The sequence below is a fragment of the Amblyomma americanum genome, chromosome 5 (genome assembly GCF_052857255.1).
Source record: "Amblyomma americanum isolate KBUSLIRL-KWMA chromosome 5, ASM5285725v1, whole genome shotgun sequence".
Taxonomy (NCBI): domain Eukaryota; kingdom Metazoa; phylum Arthropoda; class Arachnida; order Ixodida; family Ixodidae; genus Amblyomma; species Amblyomma americanum.
The window spans coordinates 185608370-185628386 of NC_135501.1; the positions used below are offsets into that span (position 1 = coordinate 185608370).

The 20017-nt window shown below is 46.5% G+C and overlaps 1 protein-coding gene across 1 annotated transcript in view; it reads left to right on the top strand.

The window, feature by feature from the left end:
- The window catches only part of LOC144134465 (neprilysin-1-like), a 33681-nt gene extending 21171 nt beyond the window's left edge, over window positions 1-12510 (top strand). The window contains exons 12-15 of the mRNA XM_077667376.1: window positions 3520-3717; window positions 5882-6111; window positions 9467-9610; window positions 12157-12510. Coding sequence (XP_077523502.1) covers window positions 3520-3717; window positions 5882-6111; window positions 9467-9610; window positions 12157-12510 — 926 coding nt within the window. The remainder of the gene's footprint in view (window positions 1-3519; window positions 3718-5881; window positions 6112-9466; window positions 9611-12156) is intronic.
- The last annotated feature ends 7507 nt before the right edge of the window (window positions 12511-20017 follow it).

Genomic DNA, 20017 nt, shown 5'->3' on the forward strand with positions numbered 1-20017 from the left:
CTTCCTTTCTTTCACTCCCTCCTTTATCCCTTCCCTTACGGCGCGGTTTGGGTGCCCGCCGATATGTGAGACAGATACTGCGCCATTTCCTCCCCCCCCCCTCGAGAAAAAAAAACAATTTTCCAACCAATTCTCCTTGCAGAACTAGGCACATTGGCGCTCCACCTGTACACTGCCAAGAAATGGAATGCTGTGACGACAAGCCCCGCAGACGACTCGGGCGCCGCGCTAGTGCAGCGTCACGAAGCAGACGCCAACCGCGACTGCCACTGCGCATGCGTGAATTTAGAAGAAAAAGTGTTGACACCAGGTAGCCCTGAATCATCTGAGCAGCAGCAGCTGTGGGAGCTAAATCAAGGGGCTTTAATCTCTACGAGAAGACGGACAGTGCGTGTTGCCGCATCGTTCACACACCTCCATTTCCGCAGCGGGTCGTGTTTGACAGCAGTGTTCGCGTCAAGGAGAGTGAGGGAAACCCGCAGCAACCATGCTGCCCGGGCTTCGCGTATATTGTAGGCATGGATAGTGGCTGCGCAATAACTATAATTGGTTTTTTGGGGGAAAGAAAATGGCGCAGTATCTGCCTCATATATCTTTGGACACCTGAACCGCGCCAAGTATCCAAGTCCTGTGCGCATACACTGGATTCGCGGCCATGCCCAGTATCCACATAACATTCAAGCGGATGCTATGACTCATCTTCACACATCAGACGATCCGCCACCTTCACCTCTTCCCCCAGATCCTTTCCTGTCCCATGTTTCCGATTCCGAAGTTCTGCGCCAGCGAACACGCGCTCTAATTCCTCCGTGTTCGCACCCTCTCCCCCGTAGTCTTACTCGGCAGGAGGAGGTATCCGTGCGCCGGATTCGGGCAGGGGCGGCTCTGACACCATCTGTCCGTCATCGGTGGCGTGCCAAAGATCTGCCACTACCTGACAGGCGCCCTCACTGTAGCGCTGCACCGGACATTTGTGATGTGCGGCACTTGCTATGGACGTGCCCAGCGACGGCTGCTATTAGAAAACGGCTCCTCAGAGAGGTGGGCCTGCGGTGGAACCGCGAAAGTGACTACGTGAAGTGGACTATGGACAACCGTTTCATTGGCAACATCTGCGGCTACCTCAGCGCAACGGGTCTTCACTACTTCTTTTAACTTTCAATCCTCTGCAATCCTTTCCTTCCGCCCTTCCTTTTTTTCAACTTATCCCTCATGGCACACTTCTCGAATAAAAAAAAAGTGGCGCGGTGCAGTGGGGGAAGGCGAGATCACCAAGCACTGGTAAATAACGCTCAGCTCTTGGTGGGTTCAGCAGTGGTACTGCCCATAGCATAGCGTAAACGTGGCGTAATAATTTGACTACGCACTGCTTAATAGAGATATGACCATAAAGGGTATATCTTGAATAAGGCAAAACTTGACACGGCACTAAATGTACGGCGTGCTCGGATTTATTAAGGCGAAAGCCTTTAATGGTTCATCGTCCGTGCGTCGGTGCGCGAAATCTGTCAAACCCTGACGCCATCAATGACATAATTGCTGTAACCCATTTGCTCTCTTAGCGATTACTAAGTAATGGGTTATTAGTAGTTAGCAAATTTGTCATTATTCGTGATTAGAAAGAAAAGAAAACAAAAAGGAAATAAAAGTTTAAAGAATAGAGATAAAAATAAAACTAAACAAAAAGAAATGAATAAATAAAAAAGCTAACAAAATTAGAATGGAAATGTAAAAGTAAAAATTTAAGAAATAGAAAGCGAGAAGGTACGAAAATAAAAATTTAACTGAATATATAAGAAATGAAAACAACTAAAAGGTTCAATGAACTAAATCAGTAAATAAAAATTGAAGAAGAAAGCAGAAAAAACAAATAAATAAGAACAAAACCTGATAAAGAATAAAAAAGCAACGGCTACAGGCGTCGTGGAAAAGACCCGCGTCCTCGAAAATCCCACGCTTTCGCATTGCTGCACGTAAGCAGACGTAAGTACACCCTCCGAATTTTTTACCCAACACTTTATGTTCGCCCTACTTAATGCAAATCGGTTAATTAAAGGCCCCTGGCACCTTCTCCGTGGAGTCTCAAGTCGCATTAGAAAGGGAGACACCATCTACCACACCATATTGGAAAAGTGAATAATAATAACAATAATAATTGGTTTTGGGGGAAAGGAAATGGCTAAGTATCTATCTCATATATCGGCGGACACCTGAACCGCGCCGTAAGGGAAGGGGTAAAGGAGGGAGTGAAAGAAGAAAGTAAGAGAGAGGTGCCGTAGTGGAGGGCTCCGGAATAATTTCGACCACCTGGGGATCTTTAACGCGCACTGACATCGCACAGCACACGGGCGCCTTAGCGTTTTGCCTCCATCGAAATGCAGCCGCCGCGGTCGGGTTCGAACCCGGGAACTCCGGATCAGTAGCCGAACGCTCTAAGCACTGAGCCACCGCAGCGGGTAGGAAAAGTGCCGTTGACGAGAGGGACCGCTTTCTAGTTCCGCAGGAGTCTTTCAGGGGTATGCACGTTCGCTACCCTGGTTTTGTTTATTAGTTTTTGCCGAGTTCCTATCCTATCTCTTGTTTCCAAGCACTGGCAATCTGTTCCAGGCTTAGTAAGATCTCAGTACAGGAAAGAAATAACATTCCAGCATAGTGGCAGTCTTGTTTTTTTACCTTTTCTTTTGTTTTTCGCGGTGCTCCTTTCTTTAAGTATCGTTGCAGATTGGCTGCTTTATTAGTAATTGTACTCTGTGAAAGTAAAGGTTGCAGTGCGTTAAGCTCGGAGGTATATTTATTGCTTGGTGCATACAAAACACCCTGCGTCCTTGTGTGAGTGAACGTCACCTAAAGTGCTGTATATCCAATATTTTGCGCACACTCAAAAGAAATTTCTCGCAGTGAGCTTTACGTCATAACATGATGGTCATAACTTGTGACTTCCGCGTGCCACGCAAAATAACTAGACGTGATCGAAATTGCCTCCACCGAACTCGTCTGGACGTAGCCTACACTAAATCTTATTTACATAAAATTGGTGCAATAAGTAGCCCTCTGTGCCCCACATGTGGTGTGCCCGAGGATCTGCCACATTTGATCTCCCGCTGCAAACGCTTCAACAATCATCGCGAGACACTTTTAAGTGCTTTAGGACTCCCACAGGACGGCCCCGTGCTCATCGAGCATGTCCTTGGACCCTGGAGGAACGCGGCTTCGAGTGTGCGCGGGACCAAAGCATTTTTAGTGTTTTTAAGAGACACGGGTTTGGTGGACATTTGACAATTTTGTGTGTGCGTGTGTGTTTATGAGTGCGCGAGTGTGCTTGATTTCACCATTCACCCTTTCTTTTTCACTTTTCCTTTTATTTTCACCATCTTCTTCTCTACCATTCTCTTCTTTCACCTTCATCTGGAGTAGCATGCCAGGCCGACAACCAGGCTGATATCTCCTACTCCATTAAAGTCCTTTTCCTTCCTTCCTTCCAAGGTGGTGTCTTTTTTTAATTGACACGTTGTTCTTTAGTCGTTCCCCCGAAGGTGGTGGAGTCCGCTGAAAGCATGGTGAGGAGCCTCATGGACACTCTGGAGGTCAAGGTCAGTCGCACGTCCTGGATCAAGGAACCTGTGAGGTCCGTGCTTTTGACGAAGGCCCGGGAAATGGCGCTTCTTATGGCCTACCCGGACGAGTACCGGAATGAAACCGCGGTGGTGGACTTCTACGGTGAGCACTGCAGGTCGGCTGGTTGGCTGCTCCACTCCCTGACTGCTCTGCACTCGTTCACTGCTGGCTTGGCGGCCGAACGATGCGTTACATGAAACATTGCACCAAGCGAGCATCGACTGATGCCTCCCTCGCCAGGATCTTTGAAGCGAAAAGCTTCACTACGCTAGGTAAAGCAGTCGTCGCGTAGGCCACAGAATGACCTTGAACCACCTTCAGCCCAACCACGTTAGCCGTGTATGACCATATGCGGTATAGTTATGGTGAGTCGTCGCGTAGGCCACAGAATGACCTTGAACCACCTTCAGCCCAACCACGTTAGCCGTGTATGACCATATGCAGTATAGTTATGGTGTCCAACCCTTGACCCCTGACCTTGACACCTTTCACATCTGACCTTGAGTTGACCTTTGACATTGGGTGACCTTTGGGTTGACCACTGACCTTAAGAACATGCGATGGGGTGATTTGAAGCCATGTGGTGACATCCGATGGGGGTGTCGTAAGACCATGTGATACCACGTCATAGCCACGTGGTCGTGTGGGTGTATACAGAACGGCTGTCGCGAGCGTGCAGCGAAGCTGCCATGGACGAGCCTCAGACGCTTAGCAAGCGTCCTTGCTTTTCCCTGAATTCCAGGCTTAGCTAAGTTAAGACAGTGTGAAATATTTTCCGTAGAGGATTTGTGTGCGCCCGCGTAGACTTTTAAAGCACTACGCCGAAAAAGAGGTCTAGTTTACAACGGAAGGCAAGCTAGCATGAAATATGCATTAGAGCAAAAGGGAGGATTGTTGGGCCAGTTGGTTCATGATTCAGGACTGAAATCGGTCCTGTGTGTGTTGCTTCTCTTTATCTTGTCCCGTTTTTCGCGCCGTTTTCAGTCTTGAATGCATTAGAGAAATTATCATTTCGCATAATCACTTCGTGCTCGATAATAATATAATGAGACCAACACATTACCGATGCGGGCCGAAGCCTGAGAATAATGCGTCTGTTCGTACTTTCATAGTACTAGCATAGTGTGTGTTCGTGTCCGGCCAGTAGTTGCTCTCACATTTTACGCTCATGAAACTGCTTTTACCGATAGGCCTTGAAAATTCCGTTTTGCCATGCCACGTTGAAACAGCCAGTATTCCTTCTATTAACAAGGCCTCAATTTAAGTGTGAGGGCTAGTGTTGTACCTTTTTCCTCGCTTTGCGAATGGGCCGTTTCCCAATCTTCCGGCCTTTCCCCGAGCTATCGTTTTGGTTTGGCCTAGTGTCCACAGGCGATTTCCATTTAGCCTGATTCCATGTACTTCGATCTTCTGTATTTATAGGGGAGCGCATAGTGCGTAAGGACGTTGTGAGTTGTCTTTACAGGTGTGGCTTCTGTTAACCAATGGAGGCAAAACGCAAAGGCACCCGTGTGCTGTACGATGTCTGTGCACGTTAAAGATCCCCAGGTGGTCGAAATTATTCCGGAGCCCTCCACTACGGCACCTTTCTTCCTTTCTTCTTTCACTCCCCCCTTTATCCCTTCCCTTACGGCGCGGTTCAGGTGGCCAACGATATATGAGACAGATACTGCACCATTTCCTTCCCCAAAAACCAGTTATTATTATTATTTTGAGGAGTTGCTGATCCGGAGTTCCCGGGCTCGAACCCGACCGCGGCGGCTGCGTTTTTATGGAGGAAAAACGCTAAGGCGCTCGTGTGCTGTGCGATGTCAGTGCACGTTAAAGATCCCCAGGTGGTCGAAATTATTCCGGAGCCCTCCACTACGGCACCTTTCTTGCTTTCTTCTTTCACTCCCTCCTTTATCCCTTCCCTTACGGCGCGGTTCAGGTGTCCGCCGATATATGAGGCACATACTGCGCCATTTCCTTTCCCCCAAAACCAATGAATATTTCTCTCTTATGCTGCCATCCGTACCCACCTTGATATAACATGTGAAATAAGAGTTAACACCTCTACTTTTAGATGTTACATGTCTTTTTCTTCGCATAACTCTTATTTCATTTCGACTGACTGCATTATGGGCATCTTTTTTTTTACTTTGACAATGAGTGAAGCAGCGTCACATCGCTGATTACGGATGCGAAAATTTTGAATCAAGCTGAAGTTCCCGTTCCAGGTCTATAAAGCACAACGCTTTTGTGTTCCTCTTCTGCATGGACGCAGCACGATTTCCAGACGTTGGCGCGGAATTCTTCACTCCGTATGTGGCCTCGCTCCGCCTGTTGACGATGCGCATCTTCAGAGGGCACGTCAACGCCGTTTTCAAGCCGGCCCACGTCAACGCCCTATTCAATTTCGAGGAGAACATCATCAAAGTCTACGCCGGCATTCTGCAACCGCCCGTCTTCTTCTACGGTGCGCCTGCTGCAATCAACTACGGTGGTCTGGGACAGGTATGTTTGACTCCTGTGTGCTGCCGTCACGCTTCCGTGACTGTCCGCATTCAATTCAATTCAATTTATGTTCCAGAAAATTCTGGCGGGTTTATAGGCAAAAAAGTTGTTGCTTGCAGCTTGACAAAGGCCCACAAAACCACACCATCGAGGCAGTAGGTGATGCCTCGATCATGCAGAGTATTAATGAAACAAACAGAAATCCTTTACACGCAATGCATGACAAAAACATGGATAATAACGAAGTAACAAAATATACATGAAAAAGAATTGCATTTTAAAATTTCACACTAGTTCCACAGCGAACAGTATTGACGAAGTATCGATTATAACTTGAAAGGAAATTAACGCAATGTTTTAAAATTGCACTTTGTGCCATTCAAAAAGACCCGCCGCGGTGACTCAGTGGTTAGAGCGCTCGGCTACTGATCCGGAGTTCCCGGGTTCGAACCCGACCGCGGCGGCTGCATTTCGATGGAGGCGAAACGCAAAGGCGCCCGTGTGCTGTGCGATGTCAGTGCACGTTAAAGATCCCCAGGTGGTCAAAATTATTCCGGAGCCCTCCACTACGGCACCTCTCCTTCCTTTCTTCTTTCACTCCCTCCTTTATCCCTTCCCTTACGGCGCGGTTCAGGTGTCCAACGATATATGAGACAGATACTGCGCCATTTCCATTCCCCCAAAAAAACAATTATTAATTATTATTATCCTTCAAAAATAAAATACCTTAAGGCTGAGCAATATGTAGCATGAACAAACTTAACGGAACATTCCGAAGTTCAGCTACAAGTGGCCGGTGAAAGGAATCCTGCACCGCTCCACTGTGAGCACAAAATAGTTTATATGGTATCGATTCCGGGACTAGGGCATTCTGCCCTAGTTCCCGGAATCGACTTCGACCACCCTTCATACGCCACAGGCGAGCGCTAATTATACAGCTACGTTCCGGAGCGCAGCTCAATTAGCCTCGCCTCGTCGTCGAGAGTTGGTCCTGCAATGTTTGTACGCTGCATAGATGTCATCGGCAGCCGTGATCCCAATCGCAGCGCGCATTTCTCTCTCGGCCTCACAGTTCACTGCGAAGTGATGATCACGAGATAATTAATGAGATATAATAGCTAAGGAACAATTAAAGTAGTTTAATTTGTTAATTGTTTGGGGAATGAAGTTTTTGCTGCTGGAGATGAGAGAGTTCATTTTGGCGGTAAAATTCAGCGCGAACGGACGAAAGACACAGAAAGGGGAGAAAACAAGCGCTGCCTCGCGACGATGTTTTATTAAGAAGGAACGCAAAAATATATGCACACAGAAAAAATACATAGGTGCGATAGGTGCGTAGTACACAGATAGCGAAGAGGGCACTATCACCTCCAAAGTTCAAAAACCCGATGCACTGCGTCAGAGATCAAAAAGGTGATGCATCAAGTGGCATCTAAAAAACCTATCTCACTTTCAAATAACGCGACCGATGGAGCGCCGACACAGACATCTTTTTTTTTTCTTTTCGATAAAATATGCCTCCATAATCTCTCTAGTGCGCTGGTCGCGATGCCGGTACAACACGGTGGTTTCCTTGAAATCAGCATTGCACACCTCTTTATTTTTCTTGGTGCAATCTGCACAGTGTTGAGCGATGCTTGAACGAACGGTGTATGAAGAAAGGTTATCGTGTTCCATGAGCCGAACGTACAAGCATCGCCCGGTCTGTCCAATATACACTTGTTTGCAAGAGAGCGGTATCTCGTAGACAACGCCGCAAACACACACCGCTCCCCATTTTTGGGCTGTGTTTGGAAAGAGGTGTGCAAAGCTGATTTCAATTATTCCGGAGCCCTCCACTACGGCACCTCTCACTTCCTTTCTTCCTTCTCTCCCTCATTTATCCCTTCCCTTACGGCGTGGTTCAGGTGTCCAACGATATATGAGACAGATACTGCGCCATTTCCTTTCCCCCCAAAACCAATTATAAAGGAAACCACCGCGTTGTACCGGCATCACGACCAGTGCACTCGGGAGATTATGGAGGCATATTTTATCGAAAAGAAAAAAAAAGATGTCTGTGTCAGCACTCACTCGGTCGCGTTATTTGAAAGTGAGATAGGTTTTTTAGATGCCACTTGATGCATCACCATTTTGATCTCTGACGCAGTGCATTCGGGTTTTTGAACTTTGGAGGTGATAGTGCCCTCTTCGCTATCTGTGTACTACGCACCTATCGCACCTATGTCTTTTTTCCGTGTGTATATATTTTTTCGTTCCTTCTTAATAAAACTTGGTTGCGAGACAGCGCTTGTTCTCTCCCCTTTCTGTGTCCTTCGTCCGTTCGCGCTGAATTTTACCGCCAAAATGAACTACATCCAACTCGCCCAACTCACCATTCTTCTGAAACAGATTAGAGATGTTTGAACACAATTATGGATATCTTGAACTTTGACTGCTCCTCTTAGAGTAGCTTTTATATCGGACGTGATGCGTCAAACATTAAACACAAACACACTAAGTTAGACAACAAGCGGTAGACCTTCACTGCTGCTCGTACAAGCATCGAATCGAAGGGCAACTGTACCGTGAGCGAACCTAGGCAGGATAAATGCCACTATGATAATACCATGACTGGCCCAAAATACACTCAGGAGTTTACATCCCTAGACAAGTCTATCTGTGGCTTTTCACAGTCCAGTGAATTTCCAGACAAGTAGAGAAAGATGCGCTTCTACAGTCCATCGACTGTCCAAAGAGAAAATATGAAATCAGAGATTGCTTAACCCTGATGTATTATTTTTTTATTTATCTCTGCAATGACAATTCGATATTTAGTCCATTTCATCTCTCCTCATTGTCTAAGAACTACCTAAGCACATGTCAACATACTATGATTTTCTCTATCCGGTTTATGTACTGTACATACACGTTCCTACTGTTTATTTCACACTTTTCGACTAATGATAATATTTAGTGTCTGGAGGCCCATCGATCTGATAAGGTGCTTTTTTTTCTGCGCACCCATTCTTCACAACTAATGCATGTTTAAAAGTTATTTGTGCTTTTGTATTGAGCAGTAAGTAGGGAAGGGCCCGCCATGAGAGACCTCCTTCTCTGGTTGAAGGAAAGATGAAAAGTGGGAAGACACGGGCTTGTCTAGTGGAGGGCTAGCCTCCACTCCCACTGCCTGCGTGTCGTAGAAGGAGGAGGGGGAGGGGGTAACGATGCGGCTGCTACCAGGTTTTATTTCTATAGCGCGTTTTTTCTATATCTTTAACAAGTTAACTTGCCTAACGTTGTGAAACTCTGCTTGTGAACGTAGCATTTCACTAGTTCTGCAACGTAAGCTCATCTGTACCAACTTTTCTTCCAGGTCGCCGGGCATGAAATGATGCATGCTTACGACGTTCAAGGCATCGCACTCGATCGCAAAAATCGCCCGATCGATTTCAAGCAGACGTTTACGATGAGGCAGTACGAAAAGAAGCTGCTTTGTCTTCGCGATTCATACATGCGGGTAGGTAATCGCCGCATACTTTCCACCCCTGTTTTTCACTGTTTGGCTCCTTATGAATCAGGCCAGGAATCACACTGTGTCAGCATAGAACATCTACATGGAACAGTAAATCTGACTTTCTCATTCGTGGAGATCTACATCACTGTTGGCTATTTTCATGCGATAGCGCAAGAGGTCCCATTCTCCAGAAAAGCCGGCGGTGGCGTTGTCTGCCCGCATCATAAAAAGCCCATAGGTCGAAAGGATCGTGACGTAATCGTGACGTCACTGCAGCAATATTTCTGATAAGAAAAATTGTCAGGCGATGAATCGAACCACTGGGCTTCGCATCGCGGGCCGGTAGCGCTACCTCAACACTACCGATCAACGTTGGTTCAAAGCTATAATTGGAGGCTTTGTGCGACCACCTCACGTAGCTAATCAGGCAGCATTACATTAAAGAAACGCTTAGATAATAAGTGCAACAAATTAAACACAGCCAGCGCGCATCGAGCAACAGGAAGCGACATATGTCTAACCTGTCAGCGCTGTCGCATTGTACTCTTAAGAGTCGCTTAAACATCGTCCAAATTATTGCCTCCGCATGGCGCGCTCAACACATAGCCTATTCGAGTTTTGATCGACTAAACCGCGCCCTATGGGCAATACATAATTCCCTTTGTTTTTGAGGCCCATGTGACATGGTAGTTTATCCTGTTACCAGGTTTGAGCTTTGGGGAACATTATTTTGAGGAACATAATTGGGAGCCATGTCTATTATAACGAAAGGAAGGAAAAATAGTCTTTCTGCTCAGCGCACATGTCGAGTAGCAGAAAACCTTGAGTTTTCCGCCTACGCTTCCCGCCTGTCTACAGGCGACCAGCATTAGGCTTTACAGATTTAACGACACTAGGCACTGAGTGGAACGCGAAATGTACTTCTACACATAAGTTAAAGATGCCCAAGTGGTCGAAATTGTTCCGGAGCCCTCCACTACGGAACCTCTTTCTTCTCAGTGGTTAGGGCGCTCGACTACTGATCCGGAGCTCCCGGGTTCGAACCCGACCGCGGCGGCTGCGTTTTTATGGAGGAAAAACGCTAAGGCGCCCGTGTGCTGTGCGATGTCAGTGCACGTTAAAGATCCCCAGGTGGTCGAAATTATTCCGGAGCCCTCCACTACGGCACCTCATTCTTCCTTTCTTCTTTCACTCCCTCCCTTATCCCTTCCCTTACGTCGCGGTTCAGGTGTCCAACGATATATGAGACAGATACTGCGCTATTTCCTTTCCCCAAAAACCTATTATTATTATTATTATTATTATTATTATTATTATTATTATTATTATTATTATTATTATTATTATTATTATTATTATTATTATTATTATTATTATTATTATTATTATTCGTTCACTCCCTCCTTTATCCCTTCCCTTACGGCGTCGTTCAGGTGTCCCACGACATATGAGACAGATACTGCGCCATTAGCTTCCCCAATAACCAATTAAAAAATTAAATAAAAACAAGTTATGCAGCCAGGCGGACACAAAGTGAGACGACAGTTGTCACCGTCGGACGCCTTAAATAACTAAAATATATTAACGAATATTTTATCATCTGCGGCTAACGCGAGTGTTTATACTGGAAACGTATAGAAGCGATGGCAATTCTAGACGGCTACATATCGTACAACATTCTTCTAGAACACGCGTGTTCTTATATATTCGTCCCCGTTGTTTACAGTGATTTCGCGTAATTCGCATGCAAGGCGGTGGTGGTCTGGGCGTAACTCCACACTAGTGTGAAGCAGTTGTTGCCACGGGCATTCCATTCATTTCGATAGCTGTAAGTTAAAAGGAAACGTATCACCTTCACCGATCACTCTGCGCCGTTTGCAGACGAAACATCGCGTCAAGCCGGCAAAAACTTCGCGCGGATCGTCACCACTTGCATGCGAAATTACGCAGATCGAGTTGATAATTGCGACGCGAATATCTGGAAGCAATCTTGCGCTATGAGAATTCTACCAAATGGAAGTGTGTAGGAATACGCCTGCCTTTTAATATCCCACTTAAACATGCCCACTTGCTGCAGTCAGAAAAAAGTTAATAGATTTAAGATAGCTAGATTGCTCATTGTGACAGTCATCAGCTCGCTTTGCTTCCTCCTGGTCGCATAACCTCTGCGCAGAGTAGGTCTCCCCCACCTCACGGCGCCAAATATAAGATATCTGTAAAGATTAGTATTGACTACCCGGCCTGTAAGTTGGCTTTCGTGTCAATGCATCTCCTGTTAGCGTCATCCATCGTACGATTTTCTCCCTTGAGTATTTTTATGCTGTCAGGAGCCATTCGTGAGTGGGAACCGGCTCAGGCGCAGTCCCCTTCAGGATGCATCTTTAGCCCCTTATGAGAGCTTGCTGAAGGGTGGGTCCATGTGAATGCGTTGGTATGCCCCTGCGATCGTACTCTAACCACTGAATCTTTTCACTCACGGGTGTTAAATGTTGCTTTAGACTCCCTTTAAGACTGCCAACTACCAGTGTTAATGCACTCTCCCTTTGCAGGCAGAACCGAGTTCGCGCGCAAGATCCTTAAGCGACAGGACGGATTCTGAAGGATTCGCCGACTACGCCGGCCTGTTACTCGCGCATGCCGCGTTCCAGAAGCTGCCTGCCGAAGAGCGAGAAGCGGTGCTTCCAGGCATTGGTCTTACCGCCGAACACCTATTCTACGTGGCGCACTGCGCCAAGTGGTGCGTCTCACCTTCATGGAGACGTCACCGACACCCTCTGGGACGGTACTGGCCCGCCCGTTCTCGTTGTATCGTTCCCTTGCAAAACATGCCGGAGTTTACAGCCGCCTATCAATGCAAACCAGGCGACCTTATGAAACCCGAAACAAGATGTCGCTTCTGGTAGAGTCTGTGAACAGAAATAAAAAGGTTATTTTGTCGCATCGCTACCTTCATCAAAAGCAGTGTTCTGTCTTCACACACGGAAAAAAGCGCCTGTGGCTCTAGTCTGCTGAGCCACGATATGCAGAGCGAAAGCTCTGTTAAGCATGGTTAGAGGTAGTTTAGTTTTGGTTCATCTTTATTGTTTCAAGACTTCATCGAGAACATTGCTTCAACGAGAGCAAATCACGTGATGCATCACGTGTCACAAGTGCAAGAGCAAGCGTCCAGAACAGCGGTCGGCGCAGGGGCGGACGTGACTGCCAAGCGCGAGAGTGAATCACGTGACGCATCACGTGCCAAGGCTGGCGAGGAGGAGTGGCCGTGCAGAGGTACTCAGCGGCGGACGTGACTGCCAAGCGCGAGATTGAATCACGTGACGCATCACGTGCCAAGGCTGGCGAGGAGGAGCGGCCGAGCAGAAGCACTCAGCGGCGGACGTGACCGCCAATCGCGCAGCCGTGGCGACGAAGGTGAAGGTGAAGGTCGAGTCACTTGCCACGCGCGATTCTGCTCACGCGGCGCGACTCCCGTTAGAGGTCAAATCTAAGAGCCAGATGACCTTCAAGTTCAGCATGGTAGGAGTTGACCTTTTCGCTCTAAAACGTTTGTGTTCGGCAATCCCAGGCGCAATGTCTCAACGATAGCTATGCAGCTCTGGAGGGAGTGCAGGCAGAGTAATTGGGCTGCTATACTATCGCTAACAACTCCATTAACTCTACCGTCGGAGTTATGTGAATTCATCGGAGAAAGTAGACTCGTCTTTGTAAAGTGCCAAATATAATTGAATGACGACTCTTATTCAACAACATTAGTAATCGTCTCTACCAGCGGACGTCAGCTATCAATTATGTTGGACAACAAGCCAACACGATGTGCAGAGAACCTTGTAAACCGCATATCAATAGAGCAGACTCGTTGCAAGCAAAGCACAGTTTAAAGGACATCAATACAGAAACCGATAGCGATTGGTGCTATTGGTACGTATTCCAGGTGTCCCAGCTAAATGTAACCAAGCGTTTTAAAAAGATGAAGTGTCCTGGCCCACTGAAACCACCTAAGGAGAGTCGCGTGGCCTAGTCTGTAGTATTTTTTAGTTTATCAAAGTTAAGTAGTTAAGTCTAATTAGCTAACTTTTTAATTATTGATTTGAGGAACCAATTGTGAAAGCAAAAGTTGTAGATCGTCTCAGAAAACCACTAGCAGCGCTGTTTCCATCAAGGTACGATTCACGCAGTTTTACTTATTGGCCTTAAAAGAAAGCTATCACGGGACCAGCTGCTGGGTCACATCTCTGCCCCAATGTGCACCCAAAGGCTCATCTGGGAGAGCACTTCCGTAAAAATGGATTTTGTTCTGTGAGACACGTCTTGGGACGTTTAAATGACACTATTGTCACGTGCACGCTTTTTTTATTGTGCGAGCTAAAGTTTAAGGCCGAAAAACGTAAACGCTATCTTGGTGAAAACGTTGCAGTCAACTGTTTTTCAACGTGATCTACAATTTTTCCTTTCACACTTTGTTCCGCCAAATAATAATTAAAAAGTTAGCTAATTAGGCTCGACTAATTAACTGAGGAACGAAAACTATACTGCAGACTAGGTCACGCGACTCTAAAAAGCGCCAGGTGGTCTCGCGCGCTGGGACATCCGTATTTTTTAAAAGCTTGGTTACATTTAGCTGGGGCACGTGGTGTATATAGCCACACTTGGCATGTTTCTTGATGCCTTAGCATTATAACGGTCTGTGCAAGGAGAAACGGCGACCGGCGTAGCGCGTGCCGCGATGCCAGTCTTCTCTCGTCCGCGTGTCTGCCCATAATTACAGCACCGCCGCGGTGGCTCAGTGGTTAGGGCGCTCGGCTACTGATCCGGAGTTCCCGGGTTCGAACCCGACCGCGGCGGCTGCGTTTTTATGGAGGAAAAACGCTAAGGCGCCCGTGTGCTGTGCGATGTCAGTGCACGTTAAAGATCCCCAGGTGGTCGAAATTATTCCGGAGCCCTCCACTACGGAACCTATTATCCTTTCTTCTTTCACTCCCTGCTTTATCCCTTCCCTTACGGCGCGGTTCAGGTGTCCAACGATATATGAGACAGATACTGCGCCATTTCCTTTCCCCAAAAAACCAATTATTATTATTATTATTATCAGTAGTCGAGCGCCCTAACCACTGAGCCACCGCGGCGGGGCAAGGGACCCGTATCAGATATTCCTTTTGAAACAGTTACCTGTCGGGGCAGTGACGCATCGCTTTACCGCCGCACTACTGGGCAAGGGGTGGAATGGGCACTGCCAGCGATCTATGAATGTAAAGTGAAGAATGACCCATTCCGCAGATATTGGCATCAGCTGCAAAACTAAATGAGCAGTGAAATAAAATGCTAGCGCGTTATAACGATCCACCAAAGATTCCGTTACAGCTTTGCGTCCAGTGCTGCGTCTTCGTCCATGTTCAGTTGCGCCGTTTTTAAGCATGAATATTTATACAGGTGTTCATCCACTGCTCCGCGCCTTTCCTCAAAATCTCTTTTCAATTCTCAATTTCTTCTTTCTTCCTTTTACTGATCCGGAGTTCCCGGGTTCGATCCCGACCGCGGCGGCTGCGTTTTTATGGAGGAAAAACGCTAAGGCGCCCGTGTGCTGTGCGATGTCAGTGCACGTTAAAGATCTCCAGGTGGTCGAAATTATTCCGGAGCCCTCCACTATGGCACCTCTCTCTTCCTTTCTTCATTCACTCCCTTCTTTATCCCTTCCCTTACGGCGTGGTTCAGGTGTCCAACGATATATGAGACAGATACTGCGCCATTTCCTTTCCCCAAAAACCAATTATTATTATTATTATTATTATTATTATTATTATTATTATTATTATTATTATTATTATTATTATTATTATTATTATTATTATTCCTTTGGATTCTTAGGTCTAATAATTTTTACCTGCGAAGCTGTATACCTCTACCATCCAAGGAATTTTTCATGTCGTCGTCAGCAAAAAACGCCAGGCTAAAAATGGAATGCTACTCCCACTGTAATGCTACTCCGAAAATGTAATAGAAAGCAAAATAAAAATAAAAATCATATTTAAAAGGAAACAAAAATAAAATAAGAAGAATTAAAATATAAAAATAAAATACGTAAACGGTTCATCACCTTTGAAATCAGGCATACAGCCTACAGCTGAATACTCGTTTTCATTAAGAAACACAAAACGGGCATAAAAACAAATAATGGATGATAAGCTGCGTGTGAACGATTGGAACACCGTGCTACGCATTTGAAGCCGTGTGAAGTGCGCACCGCATAATGTGTGGTAACTGCGCCTGCAAACAATGCGAAGCACGTTCATTCTCCCCGCGTGTGTTTCCCGGTAAACATTGCGGTTGCGTTTTCGCGTCGTTGTCGTAAGCAAAAAATTAATGTGGATTAGCCCCGATAATCGAGGATATACAAAGAGAAAGTGAAATTGAGGTCTCCACTGACCCACGGAGCCGATTGTGCGCCTTTCTTTTCTTGAAAATGAACGGTCTTTGCAAAGTTGTCAACGCCAATGATCTCTATGAACGCCGTCGGCCTGCTTGTTTTGTTTGGTTTTCGAGGAAAGGAAATGGCACAGTAACCATCTCACATATCCCGGTGGACACCCGAACCGCGCCGTAAAGGAAGGGATAAAGAAGGAAGGAAAAGGGGAAAGAGAAAACTGAAAATTGAAAGTTGGATTTTGAGGAAATGCGCGGCGCTGCACAGCAGCGGAACACCTGTGGCTCGGTGCTACTAGTGGCGCATGCGGAGTAGTGACTAGGGAGCGCGAGAGAGAGAAAAATTAAAGGGCACCTAAGCTTCGTCTTTAAGAGTGAGACTCGACAGCGTGTGGCCGCTTTGCCGAGGTGTACAAGGAACGCCATCGCCCCTTCGGCGCGACGCGTGGTCCATTGGACAACTTAAGGGAAGGACGCCTGTCTCACATATCTCGGCGGACACTCGAACCGGGCCGTAAGGGAAGAAAAATGAAATCAACAATTGCTTTTAAGGAAAAGGAATGACGCCTGTCACATTTCTCGCTGGACACCCGGATCCCGCCGAAAGGGAAGGAAAAATCGATCCATCGATCGACCGATCACTAGCTCACTCACTCACTCAAACAATCAAAGAATCAATCAATCAATCAATCAATTATTAATAATCAATTATTCAATTAATTAATTAATCAATACTGAACGCTGTCAAACAATACTTCATCCCTGCGCTTATGGCGCGGTTCAGGTGTCACAGAGATACGCCATTTTTCGCTCACGGCCGAAGACGGCGACGACACCGGCTTTTCTGCGACACCAGCTCCTTAACGCTGTCGCTTTAAAATTCGCAATGGCTTAGCTCGGTTATGCCAGGATATACATACCCGCCGTGGTGGCTCGGTGGTTAGGACGCTCGGCTACTGATCCGGAGTTCCCGGGTTCAAACCTTACCGCGGCGGCTGCGTTTTTATGGAGGAAAAACGCTAAAACGCCCGTGTGCTGTGCGATGTAAGGAAGGAAGGCCTCAGACATTGCTGGCACATACCCACTACGGGGGAGTGGCCAAGACACAGGCGGTTAACTGCTGGATACAGGAAAGTTTTAACAGGAAAAGGAATGGTAATAGGATGTAGCCCGATAGATTGGAAGACGGAAGGACAGGGGTCCTGTTAACTTGGAGATCGAAGACGGGACAATGGCTTAATGTGCATAATAGTATACAATGCCTGTAATATTTCAATGTCGTACTGACTGAGAGCGGGAAGAAAAAGTTAGAATGGGAGGCGCTGCGTTTCTTGAAGAAAAATTTGCACAGCAGAGCGCACACTCCTGTCGCTTCGTCCAAGCAAAGAAAGAAGCGCCAATGGAAAGAACAACCGCGGAAGACACAGGCAAGCCCAGTTGATGAAATGGAATTTGCAAAAGACGCTTCCTCAAATGAGAGAAGCGGCGGCAGAACAGCAGGAAGTGATCTATTGTCTCAGGTTCGGCACAAAAAGGGCACAGTGGGGAAGCCGCCAGGCCAGATCTGTGAAAGTAGAAATTCAGAAGGGGAACCCGGCAACGCAAGCGCGTGAAAGAGACCTCTAGTCTGCGCGAGCGCCAGTCTTTGCTACTCCAAGGATGCAGAAGATGCTGATATTCGGGAGATGATGTAAGAGCCGAGGCAGCAAATTCCTGAAATATTGTGTAGCTGCGAAACCTCACCGCAGCTGTATATGCACACGTTGGCAGGACAGCAACAATTGGGCCGCAGAGAGAGGCTCTTGCTAAGGAATCTGCAGCCTCAGTTAAGTGAAAACCCATGTGACCTGGTACCCAAAGCAACCTTACCGAATTTAGATGGAGCGGAATCAGGAACTTAAAGAGGCGTAATGCCTGAGACTCAGTGGGTGAGGATAAGGAAGAGCAAATGGACAGAGAGTCTGTCATAACCACAACCTGGGAGACGGTAGTTTCTAATTTTCGTAAGGCTAATATTGCTGCTAATAATTCAGCCATAAAAATTGGAATGAAGTCAGGAAGACGGAGAGAAAAAGATCAATCCAGTGAAGGCGAAAAAATTCCCACACCTGCATTCTCGCGAACCTGCGAGGCATCGGTAGCAATAAGAACATGAGAGGAAAAGGACCTTAGGCGGTCCTGCAACAGACCCTGAAGAAGCAGGAAGGGCTGCAGCTTTGCATTCGATGGAAAAATGTCATCGAATTCAATCTGGACAGATGATGAGTTGTTATACAATTGGCGGACATCTGTGAAATGAATTTTTATGGGATCAAGGAGGGACTGCACGTAACATATCTGCGAGGTATGAAAACGAGACCAGGCAGCACTAAAAAAGGCGGAAGGTTGACTAAGAAATATTATACTGGAAGCGTGAAGAGGTGAGTCGCACAATTTTAAAAATGTCTGAACTGTTAAAAGGCGAAACCTAGCTGATAACGATGGCATTCGCGCCTCAAGGTGCAGAACAGCATTGGCGACATATTTTGGAAGCCCAAGACAAAGGCGCAACGCCTTACGCTCCAACAGCACAAGAGAGCGAAGTTTATAGGCAGGAGCTCCTGAGAATAAAACACACCCGAACTCCAAAATTTGGCGGACGTACATTTTATAAATCATCAGAAGTGTATGCCTTCTCATGCCTGAACTAGCACTACAAAGCGTACGCAGGATGCCAATGGCCTGAACTCCTTTTGCAGAAAGTTGCTCATTGTGTGGCCGCCAGGAAAGAGTAGAGTCGTATATTACTCCGAGGTTCTTCACCGTCTGGACTTGAGGTATTATGTTATTTCTGTAGACCAGGCAGGTATTTACAGGAACATAAACTGGAAATACTAACAATGCGCATTTCTTCACATTAAGCGACAGATGAATTCTTCCTAGCCAGTTGTCAAGAACACTGGGTAATTTTGCAGGGTTCGATAAAGAGTGTGAATGTCACCTGCCGTTGCAAAAAAATGCAATATCGTCGGCGTACACATAAGTTTTCACATGTCAGTGCACATAATTTTTTCAATGTCAGTGCACGTTAAAGATCCCCAGGTGGTCGAAATTCTTCTTCTTCTTCTTCTTCTTCACCAAGGTATATGGCACATACCCACGCGGGGGGATTGGCCAAGGCGTAGTTGAATAAACAAGTTTATTCAGGAGCCTTCTTCTTCTTCTTCTTCTTCATCTTCTTCTTCTTCTTCTTCTCATTCTTCTTCTTCTTCTTCTTCTTCTTCTTCTTCTTCTTCTTCTTCTTCTTCTTCTTCTTCTTCTTCTTCTTCTTCTTCTTCTTCTTCTCCTTCTTCTTCTCCTTCTTCTTCTTCTTCTTCTTCTTCTTCTTCTCCTTAGTAAGCATGGCACATACCCACGCAGGGGGATTGGCCAAGGTTCAGTAGGTAATCCCAATGAGGTACTTGCGCGGGGGAAAATAGGCGTGAGAAGACTAAATCAATATAAAAATTGGGACAGTCAAATTAATTAAAGAAATATGAATTACCAGGAATAGAATCGAGCATTTTTCGACATGCGACAAAATTTTCTCGCATGTCGGCGTCGGCGTCTTCGGCAGTGAGCTAAAAATGGCGCATCTGTGTGACACCTGAACCGGGGACTTCCACTACGGCCCCTTTCTTCCTTTCTTCTTTCACTCCTTCCTTTATCCCTCCCCTTTTGGCGCGGTTCAGGTGTCCAACAATATATGAGACAGATACTGCGCCATTTCCTTTCCCCAAAAACCAATTATTATTATTATTATTATTATCATCAAAAACAAAACACAAGTGAGCGGCCAGCGTCCATTGCTTGGCGCTGGTGACGTCATAGGGGCAGTTTCTTTTCACGGGAGGAAAGGCGCACAACTGGCTCTCTGGGTCAGCGGACACCTCAATGGCGGCGGTGAATAATAATAATAATAATTGGCTTTTTGGGGAAAGGAAATGGCGCAGTATCTGCCTCATATATCGTTGG